General features: G+C 35.2%; 1 protein-coding gene across 1 annotated transcript in view; it reads left to right on the top strand.

Annotated features, from left to right (window-relative positions):
• Positions 1-17,800, top strand: part of gbe1a (glucan (1,4-alpha-), branching enzyme 1a) — a 379,113-nt gene that overhangs the window by 215,771 nt on the left and 145,542 nt on the right. Inside the window, exons 8-10 of the mRNA XM_015341997.2 lie at positions 4,027-4,142; positions 7,270-7,397; positions 16,290-16,388. Of these exons, the coding sequence (XP_015197483.1) occupies positions 4,027-4,142; positions 7,270-7,397; positions 16,290-16,388 (343 nt within the window). The remainder of the gene's footprint in view (positions 1-4,026; positions 4,143-7,269; positions 7,398-16,289; positions 16,389-17,800) is intronic.

Here is a 17,800-nt window from a genome sequence, read left to right as displayed (position 1 = left end):
ATATAAAATAAAGTTTTTTATTATTGTTATAGAGAAACATGATCAGATTTTCCCTGGTTCAGATAAAAAGATCTAAAGTATACTAGTTTGTCACTCTTCTCATTCCCTTTGCTAAATAACTTTTCATACTAATCTGATCAATCTAACTGCCTGTTTTCTGTGCTTTCTCTATCCTGCTAGATTTGCAATTATTCTGAAAATTTTCTTCTTGAAATAACTAATTTCTAAATACCCTTTTTCACTGTTAACATCTTGCAGCAACTCTGCGACAAAATATACACTTAGCTCAACCTGTTACCAACATTGAATTAAAAAAATCTTAAGATTTCTATATTTATGTCTTTATTTAGTGGTTTCATTAGTGACAAAGGCTAAACTTTCTTGGAAAAATGTCTTTTATGTGTTGTGGAAAAAACTGACTTGCTTTAACAAAGTATGTTTACAAATCCTTTCACCTGGCAATCTACCTGAATGCCCAACTATATGAGAAGCCCTCCATGAAACCATGGTTGCTATTAATTCATTTAGGGCTCATTGACAGAATTGCTGTTTTTTATGCATGCTAATTTTCTGATTCCTCACTGTGTTTCATGTTTATAGATAAGACTTTATTCATCGTGAAGGGAAATTGATGTACATGTTCATGTACATGATGAACATGTTTGCATGCTCTTTTGTAACATACACCTTTTTGTGATTTTTTTGTATATCTAAGCAAGTGTTCCTGCATCCCTCTTCTGCACTATAGTCATGGCTTTTTTTCTGTTTGCTTATTTCAAAGCAACACCTGCTCCATTTCTAAAACTTTTTACTCATGTGCATTTTTGTATTTTTTACACCTCTAGCACTTTAACGTCCTGAATTTTCATTTGCCTTAATTTGTAGAATGAACTTGAGTTTTAGCCTAAAAAAGTGTAAGTTTTCACTATCTTTTATTTCCTGTCCTACAACTGTTATTATTGATCACCGAATTATTGTACTTGACATGACTTCATTCAGCCTTTCCTGAACGTCTGTGACAGGCAGAGAGAGTGCTGTTTCTGTTGCGATCTTTTGCAGCTGACATTTCACTGTTTTAAGTGAACAAGAAATTAGATTGCTCATAAATCACTTATCCTATATAAACACAGCGTAATTGCCCTCCGAAAATCCTCTTTTTCTTGTTTGTTTTAGAGACCTTGAACAAAACTGATTTTAGATGTCAGAAAGGATTTATTTTCTCTGTATTTCCTACATTGCTTTGTCGAGATTTTAACTTTATATCTAACTTTATATCTAGGCTCAGATTTCAACTATAAATCATACAGTAATTAATAGCAGTAAATACTGATGTTTTGCGCCTTCTTACCACAAAAATATATATGTTTTGTAGCTGGGATTAACTTTATTTTGTACATGTAGCTACTATGATTCAGACACTGAACAGTTAAAGATGGCAAATCAGACACCCAGAGGGGGGGGGGGGGGGCTCTTCTCGCCTCCATAACTAAAATGCCACATAGGAGTGGCTTAAGCGACATACACAGTCATGTAACTGACAGTCTGAGGTAGCCTATCGTGTAAATTTCGCTTTGTTGCTGATAGGTTAAGCTTTCGAAACTCTGCCCCAAAGTCATGTGACTGATTTTTCACCCTGTTTCGTTGGTTAAACGCAATGATCACAAGCACCACCATGGTAATTGGGATGTGTAGTTTTTAATTCTGTTTGAATTATAACTGTACGTACTGTCTTCATTTTTGGCCAGGGCTTTAAAGAGAAGGCGCGCCAAAAAATTTCGGTGCCGTCGTCTCCGCTTTAAAGGTACCCCCGTGCTGGAAGAATTTGACCTCGGAACATTTGCCCAGCGTACCTATAGCATTTCATTCAGCGAGAGGTACTCTATTAACCAAACCTGAAATTGGAAATCAATAGAATCTATATTAAGGTTCTTAAGAGTTGTACTGTTCCTGTAATGTTGGTACAATAAACTGAGAAACAATAGTACAATAGTTTGTCAGGACCAGTGAGGTAGATTCACTGGTTTTGCTTGTGTTCTAAAGTAGGCTTGCCAAGATCTATTCCTTTTCATTTGTGGACAGAAGGCAAGGCCAAGGAAAGTGAACAGCAGACCATTGATCTAACTGTAACCTGAAGACAGTTGTCTTGGTCAATTCCCCTCTGTGGTGTTTGTTTTCTTGAGTAGTGCTCAGAACTGTGTCAAACCAAATAGGGCTTCCTAGTGTTTTCAAAAGAAAGCAAAATCCCTGATGAGGATGTCTCGGACACAGGAACCAGATGAGTTTGATTTTTTAACAATACATTTTTTTTGTTGTTTAGTGGAGGCAGGGTCTTATGCACTAAACTATTTTGAATTTAAAAATAGCATCCTGATCTTTATTTATACACTGTCCCTTTGAAACTACATGTTGAATTAAAATGTTGAGAAAATCAAGGGGTTTTAGGAACTGTCAAGTTAATTCAACTTGAAGTTCACCTTAGATTTCTTCAACCTTACTATGGACACATTTGTAATCAAATGGTTATTTTTTAAAAACAAACAAGATACTGAGATGTTTTGATTTAAATTGTAAAATATAAATATTTAGGATGTTTAAAACATGTATGACTTTGTATTTGTCCCTATAATTGTTTGGACATTTCCATGGAAATGTGGAACATTGCAGCACCCTTACTGGAGAAAGGCTAACAAAGAAAGTGTATTTGTGTCCCAGAGGAAAAATCTCCAAAAGCTATTGATTATTTTATTTCAGGAACAAATGAAATTTTCTTAAAGGTCTGTTTTCTAGGCCAGTATGAGCACCTTTCACATCACTTTGCTGGACTTTGACAGTGGCTAGTCACCTTTGACATTTTTCAGTGATACTGTAAGTCTATTTCCATCCATCATCCTTGTGAAGGCTAAATAGTTTCCTTATCACTATGTATGGATCATAAAATGGAAGCAGGAAAGAAGGCAAGCTAGTAGTGGCAGTTTTGTTTCCCCTTTTTGGTTATCAGTCAAGACAAGAATAAATTATTCTTGTCCCCTCGATCCCTACCTCTTTATGCCCATACAACATAGCTCTGACGCAAACTTTCTGGAAGCTTGCATGCCAATAATAGTATAATATTGCTGGGACCTCTCCAAGTAATTAATGCAATTATCCAATACCAAATAATTATACCTGTCTAACTAGATATTATTAAGGTGACCGCACTGTTGTCATTTTATAATTCTTATGAATTGAGGATATCAACTCCTTTGCACACACACTGTAAGTACGTCAAGATAATGCTCAGTTCAGTGATTTTGACCATGAAGCACAACCTGATAATTGTATTTTTGTTGTTGTGTAACTGTACAATGTTTTTTGTTTCTTCTGAGTTGAGAAAACCTTACCAAAAATGAGGCAACATGCCAAAACTATTCTGGTACTTCCTGTAGTATTCTTTATCTTTTTAGAATGCAGATGAAGGCAATGGTTAAATAAGACAGATACAGTATGTAACCCCACTGGTGTAATTTTAAAAGTTAGTTATTTTTGCAAACAAAATGAGACATTTTTCTCTAGGAAAATAATTATTCCAAGATCGGTAAAATACATTTTTAATGTTCTTGTTTTGAAGCTGAGATCAAATTGTCAACACAATAGTAAAATATAGTAATGTTTTATAACAAATATGCAGCATACAGTATATTGAATCCCCCTGTTCTGCTCTGATTTTTCAATCTTTTTCCTCTTTTTGTATACTTTATTGTTTAGTTCTATATACAAATAATAATATACAGTTTATATACTTTGCTTCATTGGAAAGTGTAACAGACAATTTTAAGGGCTAACTGATTGACAAAAATGCCTTATTAATGTATCCTACTGCTTATTAACATGGCCTTGGTTCTGTTTGTTCAAAGAAACCTCTTAGAGTTGTCTGGAGCAGGTAGAATTATGTTTGGAGCTTTTAACAACAAATTATTTGCTAGTGTTTGTGTTTTTGGGAGTTTGTCTTCATTTTACACTGTTTTTTTATTCCTTTGTTTCTTTTAGCTGGGAAGTCCTGAGGTTTCTGCTGTCAAACCTGCGCTGGTGGATGGAGGAGTACAAATTTGATGGCTTTAGGTTTGATGGTGTGACTTCCATGCTCTATCATCACCATGGCATTGGTAAACACTGTGTTCATGTCTAGTCTCTTCTGTAAATTTCTCAGGCATTCAATTTGATAGGATGTCTGCACAGCAACATTGCAGATCAGAGATTGACATTCATGTTTGAATTCTGTTTGCCAGGTATAAAAATAAGAATTATATGTAGGATATACTATAATATATAAGATATATGTGCAGTATAAAAGCATATATAGAGATTTTTAGAACAGGTTGAACCACAGTATAGAAGTAAATGAAATGAAAAAGGACATTTATTGTGCACAGCTTAAATGATTTGTTTCAGCACATTTCATAACTCTTTTATGCTTTTGTACGTTTACAGTAAAAACAATAAATGAATATTAGAAATATAGAAATTATTGCAGTCAGAAACATATTCTGTAGATAATATCTTATGGTACGCAAGAACTGGTCAATTAATACATAATAATTATTTAATAAATATACTGGTGCATCGGTAAATTATGAGGTACTGTAATTATGAGGCACAAAAACTAGGAGAGTCTCTGTGAGTTTAGGATGTACACTAGGATGTGCATATAAATATTAGGAACAAGTAATAGGTTTATTCCATGCTGAAAAGAGAAGAAAGAAAACACAATGTTTCGGCCGTGGAGCCGCCTTCAGGTGTGAGAAAGACAGGGCAGTAAGCAAAGGTAATGTAGCAGGAGAATGAAAGCTGGGAGAGAGGAGGAGCAGGAGGCGGGAGCAGGGGACAGAAAGAGAGACCAATCAGGAGGTGTGAAGTCAGGATAGGTGAAAAGAGGTGTGAAATGAAACCTACAATGAATAGAGAGAATTTAGAAGATAAGTAGTCTGTCGTTAAGAGAAGGGGGAAGGTGTGATTCTAGCTGCAGGATAATTAAATCCAAATAATGAACAAGCTAAATAATTAACAAGAGAAGGAATGTGAACTTCTGCTTACAAGTTGTTTTTAATGTCATTGTTGAATCTGGTGCAAGTTACTAAGACTAATTCATTATATTGTAAGAAAAGGGACAGTAGGTTTTTTTTTTATATATCTTGGGTTATTTTAAAGATTAGCTGATACACTAGCAAATATACATTGTATCCTGTACAGTTGCTATCAAAAGTATTCACCCCCTTGGACTTTTTCCACATTTTACTATGTTTACTATTATACTGTGGATCACAGTGTATTTACTGTATATTTTTCTGCAATGGATTGACATAAAATACTCTAAAGGAACAAGTAATAGGTTTATTCCATGCTAAAAAAAAAGAAGGCTGAAGAAGGCTCCACGGATGAAACGTTGTGTTTTCTTCCTTCTTTTTTTTCAGCATGAAATTAACCTATTACTTGTTCCTTTGCAGTCTACACATGCTGATGCAACTACCCACCTGAGCTAATAAAATACTCTGTGCTGTCAAAGTGAGAAAATATACAGATACTTTTACATTAATTATATAAAATATATAGAAATATAAAATATAAAATGTAAAATAAATGATTGCATAAGTATTCATCTCCCTTACTATGACACAACTATGCAGACAAAGACCTAGACTAAAATCTAGACTAAGCATTGATCAAGATGCTAGAAGGTTAGCAAGTTCCATTTGAACCAGTTTATGAGAGAAGTATTCACACTCTTTGTAGAAATAAGTATTATTTATTTTCACCAACTTATCTTGACATGTCATTTACTTTCTTTGCCACAATTGTTGTCTTAATTTGTCCTTTTTGTGTCATAGCAGCACAGACTAGTGCAATGCATAATGCTTCTTACCTGCAGTAAAATGAAGAGTCTTTCGGTAAAATGTCTACACAGAAATAGTTGTATTATTTAAAAATAACTAAATCTATACATAAAAGAAAGCCTTTCCTAACCTTACCTCACTCTAAAACCGAGTCATGCCTAGAGCTCTGCAATTCATACACTAGGTGACACAATCCAGGAAAATGCATTTTTTTCTTAATTTATTTTTTTATAATATAGCAGACTTTTCAATTACAAAGTTCCCTTCAAGCCGTTTCAGACTTCTACTGGGGGACATGATTTTCATTGATTAAAAATTCCATAAAGACACATGTCTTTACCCAAATTAGTAATAGGAGACAAAAAAAACTGGGACCTGGATATTCTGTAGTCATAATTACATTGTTGTAAACATGAATAATATATACACTAAAAACTATTTCTTCATTCCATTACTGTTGTGTTGGAAATATTTAATATCATTTGAAATGGAAGTATACAGTATGTACTGTATTATACCATGTTCTTTGCGGAATTACTGGAGGGAAATGGTTAACCACGCTCCATTAAAGATTTAGCTTGTGATGAATATTGCAAGCTCTTGCAAACCTTTCTAGAAACTATCTGAATTATTAGACGAATGGCGTCTGTGTGTGCAGTTCGCATAATGTTACAAGGATTTTTCAGAGAGTAATGGACGGATTTTCCCAGTATTGGATTGTTGCTGGTGAAAAATCCAAAAGCTGTTGAGTAGAAAGATAAAAAATGCATACATGGTTTGAATACCATGCAGTGGTTTGAATATACATAAAATTAAGGGAGAGTTTCTGAAACTGTGTGGAAGACTAAATTGTATTTCTTAAAGTTTTGTTTTCAGTACTCACTTAGTACAAGTGAAACATTTGAGTTTTTTTCTACTGAAATGGTGCAAGCCAGTTTTGCTCATAATATTTAATTTGTAATGATTAAAGACGTAAGACATAAATAAACAGACATATAAAAAACGATGACTATATAAATTCACAAGTATAATTAAAACGAGGAAAAAAAGGGAGCTGGTAACCACATCACTAAAATAAAACAAAGATTGGTACAGTAAATGCTGTGTACTCTGACAAAGTTTGCTTTAACGCTGAATATAAGTTTCACAGTTCACTCGTTGCTGTGCAATCAACAAAGAATAATGCAATTCTGATCTTTCAAAGACAAAAAGGAAATAAAAAATCTTTTCATCCGTGCTGCACAAAGGTGTGTGAGGGCACGATGTTCTATAAACAGCAGTAGAGGTGAGTGCTACTACTAGCATCTCTGCAGAAACACACAGAAGGACAATTACACACCACAGTGGACAGCCCTTTAAGCCCAATGGTAAATTTGCCATTCCTTTTTCTTCTTGTCTGCAGGTTCGGGCTTTTCAGGAGACTACAATGAGTATTTCGGCCTCCAGATTGATGAAGATTCCCTGGTGTATCTCATGGTGTCCAACTACATCCTTCACACCCTTTATCCTGACTGCATTACCATTGCAGAGGTGAGAAATAAACTAGTAACTGCAGATTGCATGTCACCTCATCACTACTATAGCACTACATTCAAAATGTACAGCCACGCACATCGCATAAAACCAACCGAGTGCATTTCTGCATTAAAGATGACGTGGAAGAGGTATTTGCTTTAATGTGGCTTGACTGGAAAGGTGACTCATAATGCAGGAGGTTAGTTATGTTTCTGGTCACAGAAGCAGTATTTATTTTCAATGAACCATGATTTTACTTTTAACTGCAGTATTTTTTTAGGCAAATATTGAATAAAGCCATTGCTGTACTACATTCAGGCTCATCTCTTCAGCCATGTTTACTTACAGTATATGTTGAGGGACTTACTCAACTCAATAAATAATAATAACAGCGTAAACAACAGCTATTATTATTATTATTATTATTATTATTATTATTATTATTATTCATAATAATAATGATAATAATAATAATAATATTACTTAATTTTATAATTAATTAAGAGATAGCACAGTTAAAAACAAGAGTTTAGAATGTTGTAGGAGATGCGAATGGGCAGTAACAACCATGAATTAAGTAAAAACTTTCTGAAGAAGGTTTTGGAATCAGGATTTGAAAGTGCTCAGGGAAGGGAATAGGAAGAGAAGGCCTTGTCAACCATTGTGTGTGGCCAGGCTTGAGGGACAAACAGGAGACGAGACGGACAAAAGACTTTGAGGTAGGGAAGTACTGTAGGAAGATAATAAATCAGACAGGTACTGTGGTGCCAAGCCATTTAGAGCCTTATACTGTAGGTGAGCATGAAGTTGACACAAAATGTGTTAGGAAGCCAGTGCAAGGACTCCAGGACAGGAGAAATGTGATCAATTCCATGTGACCTGGTCAGGATTCTGGCTGGCAAATTCTTGGACATAGTAAAGTTTGTTCCATGTTGATTTAGTAACAGTAGTAAATTCTTGAGGAGATGAAAGTGTTGACGAAATTTTCAGCTACAGTAAATTCCGAGGCAACATTGTCTGGCAGACATTCTGAGATAAAACAATTACGTTTTTACAGTATTTTGCACATGTGGGCCAAACATCAATCCTGGTTCAAATATCACCCCAAGTTCTTCAATTTAGATTGAAATTCAAGTACAGTGCTATCCACTAATAGGTTTACTTCATTGGTCTTACATGCATGATGAGGCATGACTTCAGTTTTGTTGCAGTTTTAATGAAGGAAAGTTTGAGTCGTCCAAGATAAATTATGATGCATTTTTTACATGCCTTTGTTCAAATCAGCTCCATTTACATAAAAAGCTCTTGTGGATGCCATAATGAACTTCTCTACGTAAGGTGAGTGGAAGTTACTGGTATAAAGAGCACATATTGAGACACATTCCTTCCACAGAAGAACAGCGCTGAGAAAGCATAAAGTGGGCGCTGCATTACATTCTTGTACCGCTTTGTTTCATAAATAAGATTGATGTACAGTACTGTATTGTAAACTTAGAAACGGTAGCTTGTTCCTGAATACAGCGTAGATTCTTTTGTAAAAGAAAAATGCTTATTACTCAGTCTCCTTGTGGGTGTCAGCTTGACATACAGTAGTCCTTTTAAGTTTACTTTATATATTTCATGGCTTAAAATACGATAATAAAGACCTTTTCTGTCACCCCATATTCAGATTATTCAACAGTTACTTTCTGACTACAGTATTATTCACAAAAAGCCTGGTAACATTTCTGTACTTTTTGTAATGTAATATTAAAAATATATATACTATATATATGCTTATATACTGTAATACTGCAAGATTTCAGTAAAACATCATTCAGGCTCTAGAGTACAGTAAGTACTCAACATTTAATGCTGAATTTACATTTGTTATTAATCTTACAGACCTCACTACTTTCCTTTATACTATTGGTCTTTGACAACCTAAAAACTAGCACTTTTGTAATTAGTTGACAAATTATTAGCTTTACAGGGAAAACAATTACAAAACAAAATTGTACAAAAGAAAGATACAGTATATAAGATATAAATGGAAAACAATTACTTTTGTATAACACCCCATGTCAAGGTGCAGTGTTAAAATGCCTTTTTTTTTGTTTATTTGAATGAATAGAACCACAAAATTGTATTACTTTGTGTTCGGGGTCATTAGACTTAGTTTCTGTATTCTATATACTGTACATTTTCAGACACCCACATCTTGTGACCAAAAGTCAGATCAGTCATACACAGCTGACATTTAGACTGACTCAAGAAAAAAAAATCTCAAAAGGTTTACTAAGAATACTGCTGGAGTAATTGATGATAATGGGAAAACTCTCTCCAAAGCACTGTTTCTCTCTCCAGCTGAGGGTGTGTTTAATTTTCTAATCCTCTGTTGATTTTTTTTTCTTGTCCAATATTGCTTTACTCTGTTCCCTTGATACGCTTTATTAAAGCATTATTTTTCCAACCCAACTATTTAAAAACTGAAATGCAGCCTAACTTCAGTGTTTAGTGAGAGGCTAAAATAGGAGAACTTGGAGTCTCTAAACAGCATGATCACGCCTTTTCTTTTCTTGACAACCTGTTCAATTAACCTCTTCTTCTTTCTTATCTTTTAAATGTATGGACTCCTGTCCTACATGTACGTACAATTTTGTATTTTATGTTTTTTCATATAGTGAAAAACTAAAATTAGCATGAACAATTGTTAAAAAAACAATCCATTGTTAAACAAATATATGTGTCTTAAATCTGTAATCTTTATTTTGTGATCTGTATCTGTTGTTTGGTATGGGTCCTCTCAGCCTTCAGCACACACGTGACTTATGGGGCCTGGTAGTTATCTCCCAGGTGAGGCGTCCCGTGAAGTGTCAGTTTGTGGCTCTGAGCCACCTTATGTGTAAGGTACAGTACTGTGGATCTTGCAGTGTGAAAAAAAACAAATGGCTTTGGCTAAATGAGTGAGCTGGTGGTTAGGACCTCTCTGTTTGGTACAGGAAAGGAAAGTCTTAAACTAAAGGTGATTCTTAATTGTGTGGACATAAAAAGAAGGAAAAATAAAGTGTACACATAAAATAATAATTAATGAATTTAAGACTTGTTTAACTCTGTTTAATTCCTTCAGTGTCCTCATAACACTGTAGAGTTCAGTTTAGCTGGATTCGTCTTTAGATTCAAGGAACTAGAAATGGTTTATATGCAACTTAATTAACCCTATTAATTCAGTAACCATATCATGAAACTGCATGTTTTAATGATTAATGAAAGCATTTTTTCTAATGTCCAATTTGCACTGACAGTGTCTTTAATAGCTAATATTAAACTGTCAAAACTGTAACTGAATGGATATTGATCTTTTTTAAACATTGTAGTTCTTCTTTAAAAATAGATTAAAGAAATGTTCTTTAATATAAAAGTATTATATGATAAGACATACTGTAGCTGTGGTCCAGATGTCTAATCTCAATATGTAATATTTTTACTGTTTGTCTGCCATTTTCAGTTGTGCAGTTTAAAAGCAGCTTGTGAACCTCATGTGTTTAGTAATTTGAGAAAAATCAAGTAACCAATTCAAAAACTATTAAGATTGAATGGTAGGATTAAAACCCATTACATGACCAGTGCAGGTTAAAACAAGATAAAGAAATACCCTCTCTTGTGAAACTGACAAGTGTGCTGCTTCTCTTTGACCATTAGTACTAAAGCTCTAAGGACTTTTGTCTGGACAGTTTCCTTGAATTACTAAATGTGGATACTTTCCCTCTAACTAGGCTATTAGGTTCCATGTGTTTAGCTGCCTCTTGCCACCTAAAGTAAAAATTAATAGAGATTTAGCTTAAATTGGTTTATAAAATGAGCCATGAGCCTTTGTGATACTTTGTGAGCATAATTATGAGATCAAATTTTGGAGCACTTATTTTGTAGCACCCTTAAACACTATACCTGAAGTAGTCTTTATACGTTTTGTGTTTGAATCGGCAACATGGTGCCGAATATTTTTTTTAAAGCAGAGTAAAACTAGGAGGAATTCCAAAAAATGTAGCCTAAAAGTAATACAAAGTGTTGTACACAAGTTTTAATTGAGAAGTGTTGGCTTAATGAAAAGCCTGACAGCATGACAGCAGAGTATTTGAATTTGAATTTTATGAGTATGCATCAAGGGTTAAATTAGGAAATCTCAAAAAGGATTTACCATGCAATAAGCAGATAAATCAGCAGTAAAATACGGGCAAGATTTTAAATTATGCGTGCTTATTTCATATTTCTTGTTCACGCCATCCCTTTCTAGACTTACGTGACAAATTGTTTAAGTGATTAGAAAAGCTTTGTTCCATGTGATTAACCAAAATTAATCTTTGTTTTTAATTTTTGTATTGAATAGTTCAGAACAAAAGGAATGATCTGCTTATGAAACAAGTATTAACTCTGCATGGCTTTTATTGTTTAGAAGGAGTACAAACAGTCTTGATATTTGAAAAAAAATAATCCAGAGGCTTTACAGGAAAAACCTAATTAAAAGGAATGCTTTAAGATGCAGAGCATGAATATTGAGCAAAATGCCATTGGTTTTGCCTCTGCAATTATTTTATGCCCTTCATCAGCAACATTGTTCTAAATACAGTACTGTTCTAAAGTATATGGTACATAATGTGACATACTGTATAAAACACACAAAGTACAAAAGCAACCTTACACAAAAATAGCTAAATCCAAATAAAAGCACGCTTTTAGCTTAAATTGAATGCCATTGTAGATGATGGCATTTCTGATGGCTGTTACAAGAAAGTCCCAGCAAAAAGCTCTTCTGGGACCCCAACTTGTTACATTTCCCTGGAAGAACTCACAAATATCATTTATTTCACCTGAAGAATGAGCCATTTTTAAGATTTTATCTAAATGACATACTGTAGGTTAGAACATACCTAACAGGAAAAATAATCTTCTGCACCATTTTCGCAGGTTTTGATTGGAACATGTTAAGTCAGAGCTCTTTTCTGTACTTGGGTCCCTGCTACTTCTAATGTAAGCCACACTCCTCTAAAACCATCTTGGAATTGTTAAACCGGGCAAGACAGAGCTCACAGCCCATGGTCTCCGGTCTTTGTAGCAACCGGCCATGTTCGCATGTGGACTCAAAAACCTGCCGGTGCCGTGAAAACAAGGTTGGGGCATCTGTCCATTCCACCTCCCCCGCTTAATGGGTAATTATCTCATCAGTCCTTTTCACCCTTGTGTACCTTGGAATTGTTGCTCGCACAAACTAGCCTGTTTGTTAATTATCCTGCATTCTGTCTGAAACTGTCCAAGGCATCTGATTCCAAATCTGACCCAGGACTTGACCACCAGCTAGAAAGCTGCCTGCTTCCTGTTCCTGCACAGCCGCTGACGGCACATACTCTACAGTAACCTCTCTGTTCTGCTTGGCTGCAGAGCTTTCCCTCTGTTCTGCTTGGCTGCTCAGCACATCCCCTGCTCTGCTTGTCTGCCTAGGATATCCCCTGCTATGCCTGTCTTCCCATCTTTCTAATAGCCGTAACGCTCTTCAGGTCAGCACCATGCCATAAAAGGGATCTCATGGAAAGAATCTGCCTGTACTAAGAGGAGAGGTGGGCTAAACAAGGCATCAAAATGAACTGAACCCTCATTTTATAGAAAAACTCAAAGGAACCTTCTCTGTAATGGTATCTGCATGGAAATGTGAGCAGTATTTATCTTTGAGGCAAATAAAATGAAATTATGGAAAATCAAACCACACATATCTTGTCCATGCAGATTAGTGGAGATTTCATCCTGATTAGCAGCATGTAAGAATTTCCAGTTTTTTTTTCCAGTTTATTCATGATTCAATAATATGAAAATTGTTTTGTGCACAATAGTGATACTACAGTATCATGGCAGAAAAAAGCACACAGACGTTCCACTGAAAAAAATCAGTGCAAGACAAGAGGAAGGTTCAACAGTACATGAGGGTTGTACAAATTTAATTTGTAATGCTCATGAGCAGGTAATTCTTGTGGGGAAACAAAGAATGATTTTATTTGCAATTAGTAATGTTTTCAGAGATAACACAGAAAAATTTGACACACATTAGGTGAACATTACCATGGCTTATTTTTTTATGATAGTTAAGTCAAGTACCTCTGTAAGCATTGTGTCAATTTTGGGTGTTGCTGTGTTTAGAGTTTGTAGTTGTTCCTGCACAGACTTCCACATACTGTACCTTCATATCAAGTGCTAGCAGTGTTCAGTCGAGTGAAAACTACTCAATGGCAGCAGCTCTTTTTCCCAAGTGGAGACATTTGCTATTGTCTCTAAAATGGGTGTCCTCATCCCTGCTGCTCATTCTAGTTGATTAAACCAGTTTATTATGTAGACACAACTACATTATTAATCATTTACAGTAGGCAGCATAACTGCCCTGTAGCCAGATCTCATCAAATCCCTCATCAAAAGGTTGTCCCTGTTCAGTCCTGGGATGAGAAACCACTTAGCCAAGTTGCTACTTCCCAAATAAATGACCTAGTATAGTGACTGGGGACACTGTGCTTTGATTGTCCTGCTTAAGTTTCACTCTAGGCTTCCTTAAGTTCCCCTATAATTCAATTGGGGAAGCAGTTTCTTACTACTTCACCTGACATGATTGACAGTGGGACTGCTGACGCTTTGTGTCTGACGTATAGATAGGTGCTGCACTACAGTGGTCAATAAAGTATGTCCCCTTCTATATTTTAATTTTATATTTTAAGCACTTAGTGTATATGTGTATATGAATTAAATTATTTATTGTTATCTTTAGCTACTGACTGCATGTCTTTTAAACCTAAGGGTTTAGTACTCCAAATAGTACTTGGTGTATATTGTTTTTCTATGGTCTTTAGGATTAAGATATTCTAACAAGGAAGAAAGAGACCCTCAAATTATGAAACACCCAAATCTGCTGCAAACTGTTTTGTGTTCACATAACTTCAGAGCTGCAGAGTTACTTTTAAATTTTAACTTTATGTTGTTGTTTTTTTCTCTCTGTGCCTTTCCTGCAGAGAAGTGCTCCCGGGAAAACATAGCAGTGACCAAAATATCTTCTGTTGCATTTACTGCTTTTTTAGTTTGTTTGGTTTTTTTACTTTGAAGTTTCTCTGTTATGTCCAAGTTTGTAGCAGAAATGACAGCCCATTGTGAAAGCCTGACAATGTATATTTAGTTTCAAAGCTTTCCAAAAAATGCCTGGCACTTTAGCCCTATTTCCATTTGACCTATGTAAGACACTGTCTTCCCATATGTATCTATCCATCCATCGCATTCTCTGTTTTGACCATTTATTTACCTCTCTGTGTACTGTACATTATGTACATATTTGACAGTCTCTGTAGCAAACAAACTACACACCACAGAGCAATGAAGAAAGCACTTCAGATGAAAGCACTTCAAGCTAGCAAAGTTACTAAATGTTTAATTTAATTGTTAAATGATGCATCTTATAACTTACATACTGTATATTTTCAATAACTTGAGCATACAGTGTCTGATTTAGTCTACGTGGTTTCCTGGAGGTTTTACTCTCCGAGACAGAGCTGAGATAGTGAGCCAAAACAAAATAATCTCAGCTAATTATATAAATTAATTTTCAGGTAATTATAATCCATGTTGGAATCTGTACCATGACCTCTTTATGACTCCTTTAGTAGGCTCTAAGCTCTTAGTTGAACTTCATTGTAATTGTGGTGTGTTTTAAATGTGAATACTCCCATTAAAACAGTGTTATGAGAGGCTTTGATCTGTTAAGTTTTAAACATCTGCCTTCAAATGAGGGAGGTAGTAGCTTAACTGTGTACACTGCTGTGCACATGTCTTGATTCATACTATGTTTTCAATACATGTACAGATATTAGCAAGTCAAGCTTGTGTGAGATAAGTTCATATTAACATGTTTCTATTTCATTTTCTCAACACTGTTAAACATGTATTGGGGAGTGCAGCTGTAGAAGAATATCCACAAATTCCACTAGCCATTTATCATTTCTTGACAGTTTTAGTAATTTAAATGTTTAAACTACTTTAAAAGACACCCTAAAGGAATATACAACACTAGTGTTTAGTGTTCTTATTAGAAAGACAGATCTATGCCTAGACTGTATGCATTCATAAATTATAAACATCTTATATATTAATGGCGGTAGTTTGTACATTACTAACATCTTCTGGTCACCCACTGAAAAGCTGCCATAGTCGTAGTAAATGTGGTAAATGTTTTATATCTATGTCTTAACATTTTCCATTTAGAATGAAATATGTAAGCAATTATTATTTTATTTTTTTAATTTCACAGTGGAAGTCAGTATAGTTGCACAGATAAACTACTTGCATTTAAAAAATATATACATTTGCAGCCGATATTGTTTTCGGGTTGTTACAGCACATTGCCATTAATGTATATGAAAAATGTCTGCCCTGAATGGGGAGCGTGAATTTTGAAATCTGTACTTCTTATTCTTCAAATCTGTTTCTGCTTGTATCCATTGCTTGCATTGTAAGCCTGTCTTTGCTCACTGCTGACATTAGCTTTTCCACTCTTACTGTAACTCCATCTTGTTCCATGTAATAAGTGCTCATTACACTCCGTTCTCATTCGGTCTGCCCATCTTCTGCTGCTCTTAATTCTTTCTCCTCTTCAATCTCTGTGTTCCTTCTGTCCATTTTTACCCCTGTGGTGCAACCGCATACCTGGAAGCATCATGACTGCACCACGTCTGACCCCCTTCATTTGCCTTCTCAGACTGAACACTGAATTTTGTGCCTGTTATCAGTCATTGATTTTTTTTATTGTACTATATTGGATTGCACTGTTAGTTTTGTATGGAAGTCATATTGGATTCAGGTGTAAGCTAAATTATAAGCACTAGTATTAAAAAAAAAAATGTTTTCCAGGATGTGTCTGGGATGCCCGCTCTGTGCCGTCCTGTGACTGAAGGAGGAGGAGGCTTTGATTATCGCCTTGCCATGGCCATCCCAGATAAGTGGATTCAGGTAACTGGCAGCTTGTGTCCCATTTCCAGTCCTGGACAGTCATTGTCATTCAGGCTTTGCATGTGTAATGAATCTGCTACTCTTCTCATTGGTTTTTGGTACAATAAAGTAAATGAGTGCTTTGCCACAATGAAAACATGGAGGTTTTCTATATACTGTACGTCCAGGATGATGGTTAGAAACTGGGGCAGACCCATTTTTTTTAATCATCGCACAGTGTAATTGTGTTCATGTGTTCAACAGTTATGTGCTACAGTATTATAATACCTTTAATAATGAGTTGGTTCACCTCCAGTGATAATTACAGCTGCAACAGAAGTACATTTCTTCTAATATCCCTTATAAATCCAGCCCATGAAGAGCTCATTTACATCAGTGTCTTTCCCATGATACAGTACTCTGTGGAAGAAGCCTTTTCTACTACTACTCAGTAAGCCTCAGAAACCATGGGACACACCAGTTAACCATGGGGTATACACTATTTTGAAAAAGGCTAACTAGCTTTAATGAACCATGCTATTCTAAATTATTTTGGTAGAGCAATGTTTTAAGACTTTTTCTTGTGTTCCAGTGAGAGGTTTGACAGGGCAACATTTTTGTGAAGAAGGAAACCTTTCCAACATGCCTAGAAGTCTTATGGGAAGATCACACAGTGGCACTACCTCTGGGTTTTGACCAATAAATATAGAATAGGGTTTTCAATCAGACACATCTGCCCAGTTGTAGCTTCACCTGTCCACCACAAGACTCATTAAAAAGACGATCATGATAAACCTGTTGGTCGATATGAGAATTTGACTCAGAGAAATTTAGCTTTAGCATAGCAATGCAATACAAATAAATACAACCCCCAACTTTATCAAAGTGGATGTTTTGTTTTAGACTTCTGGAAGGATAGTGTCTGGTGTGTTTTAAGCCTTAGTTGTGTGAGGCAACTTTCTAGGTCATTTGTGAGTTATTTGGCTAATCTCAGAGTTTAATCCCTGACATTTTTATTTTTTTGTAGCAGTCAGGTCATGTGACTTGTTCACATGATGGCTACAGCCGTTATTCCAGTCAAAAATTTGGCAGAGATCAAAATACTGAAAAGGGCTAATCTCAGCATTTTCCAATTTTTCTTGGACATTCAGTGACATGAAGTTTTTGCTACTAGAATAAGATTTTAAGTGAGTAGCCTAGTCTTAAACTAGAAATTATTTCCAAAAATGTTAGGTTGGGTGAGGGTTCTGTTCATAAAAAGGTGAAATAAAATGCTTTGTTTGCTGCCTATAAATCTATCTTAAGACCTAATTTTGGAGAAAAAAATCTAATGTATAATTTACAGATTTTCTTTCCTTATTATTTTACATTTTATTGTTTTGCTTTTAAAGAATTTGTGGCTTTAGAAGCTGAATATATTTATCAAAGAAAGC

The sequence above is a fragment of the Lepisosteus oculatus genome, chromosome 5 (genome assembly GCF_040954835.1).
Source record: "Lepisosteus oculatus isolate fLepOcu1 chromosome 5, fLepOcu1.hap2, whole genome shotgun sequence".
Taxonomy (NCBI): Eukaryota; Metazoa; Chordata; class Actinopteri; order Semionotiformes; family Lepisosteidae; genus Lepisosteus; species Lepisosteus oculatus.
Note: the sequence above shows the minus strand (reverse complement) of the source record. Positions and strands in the feature narration are given on the sequence as shown.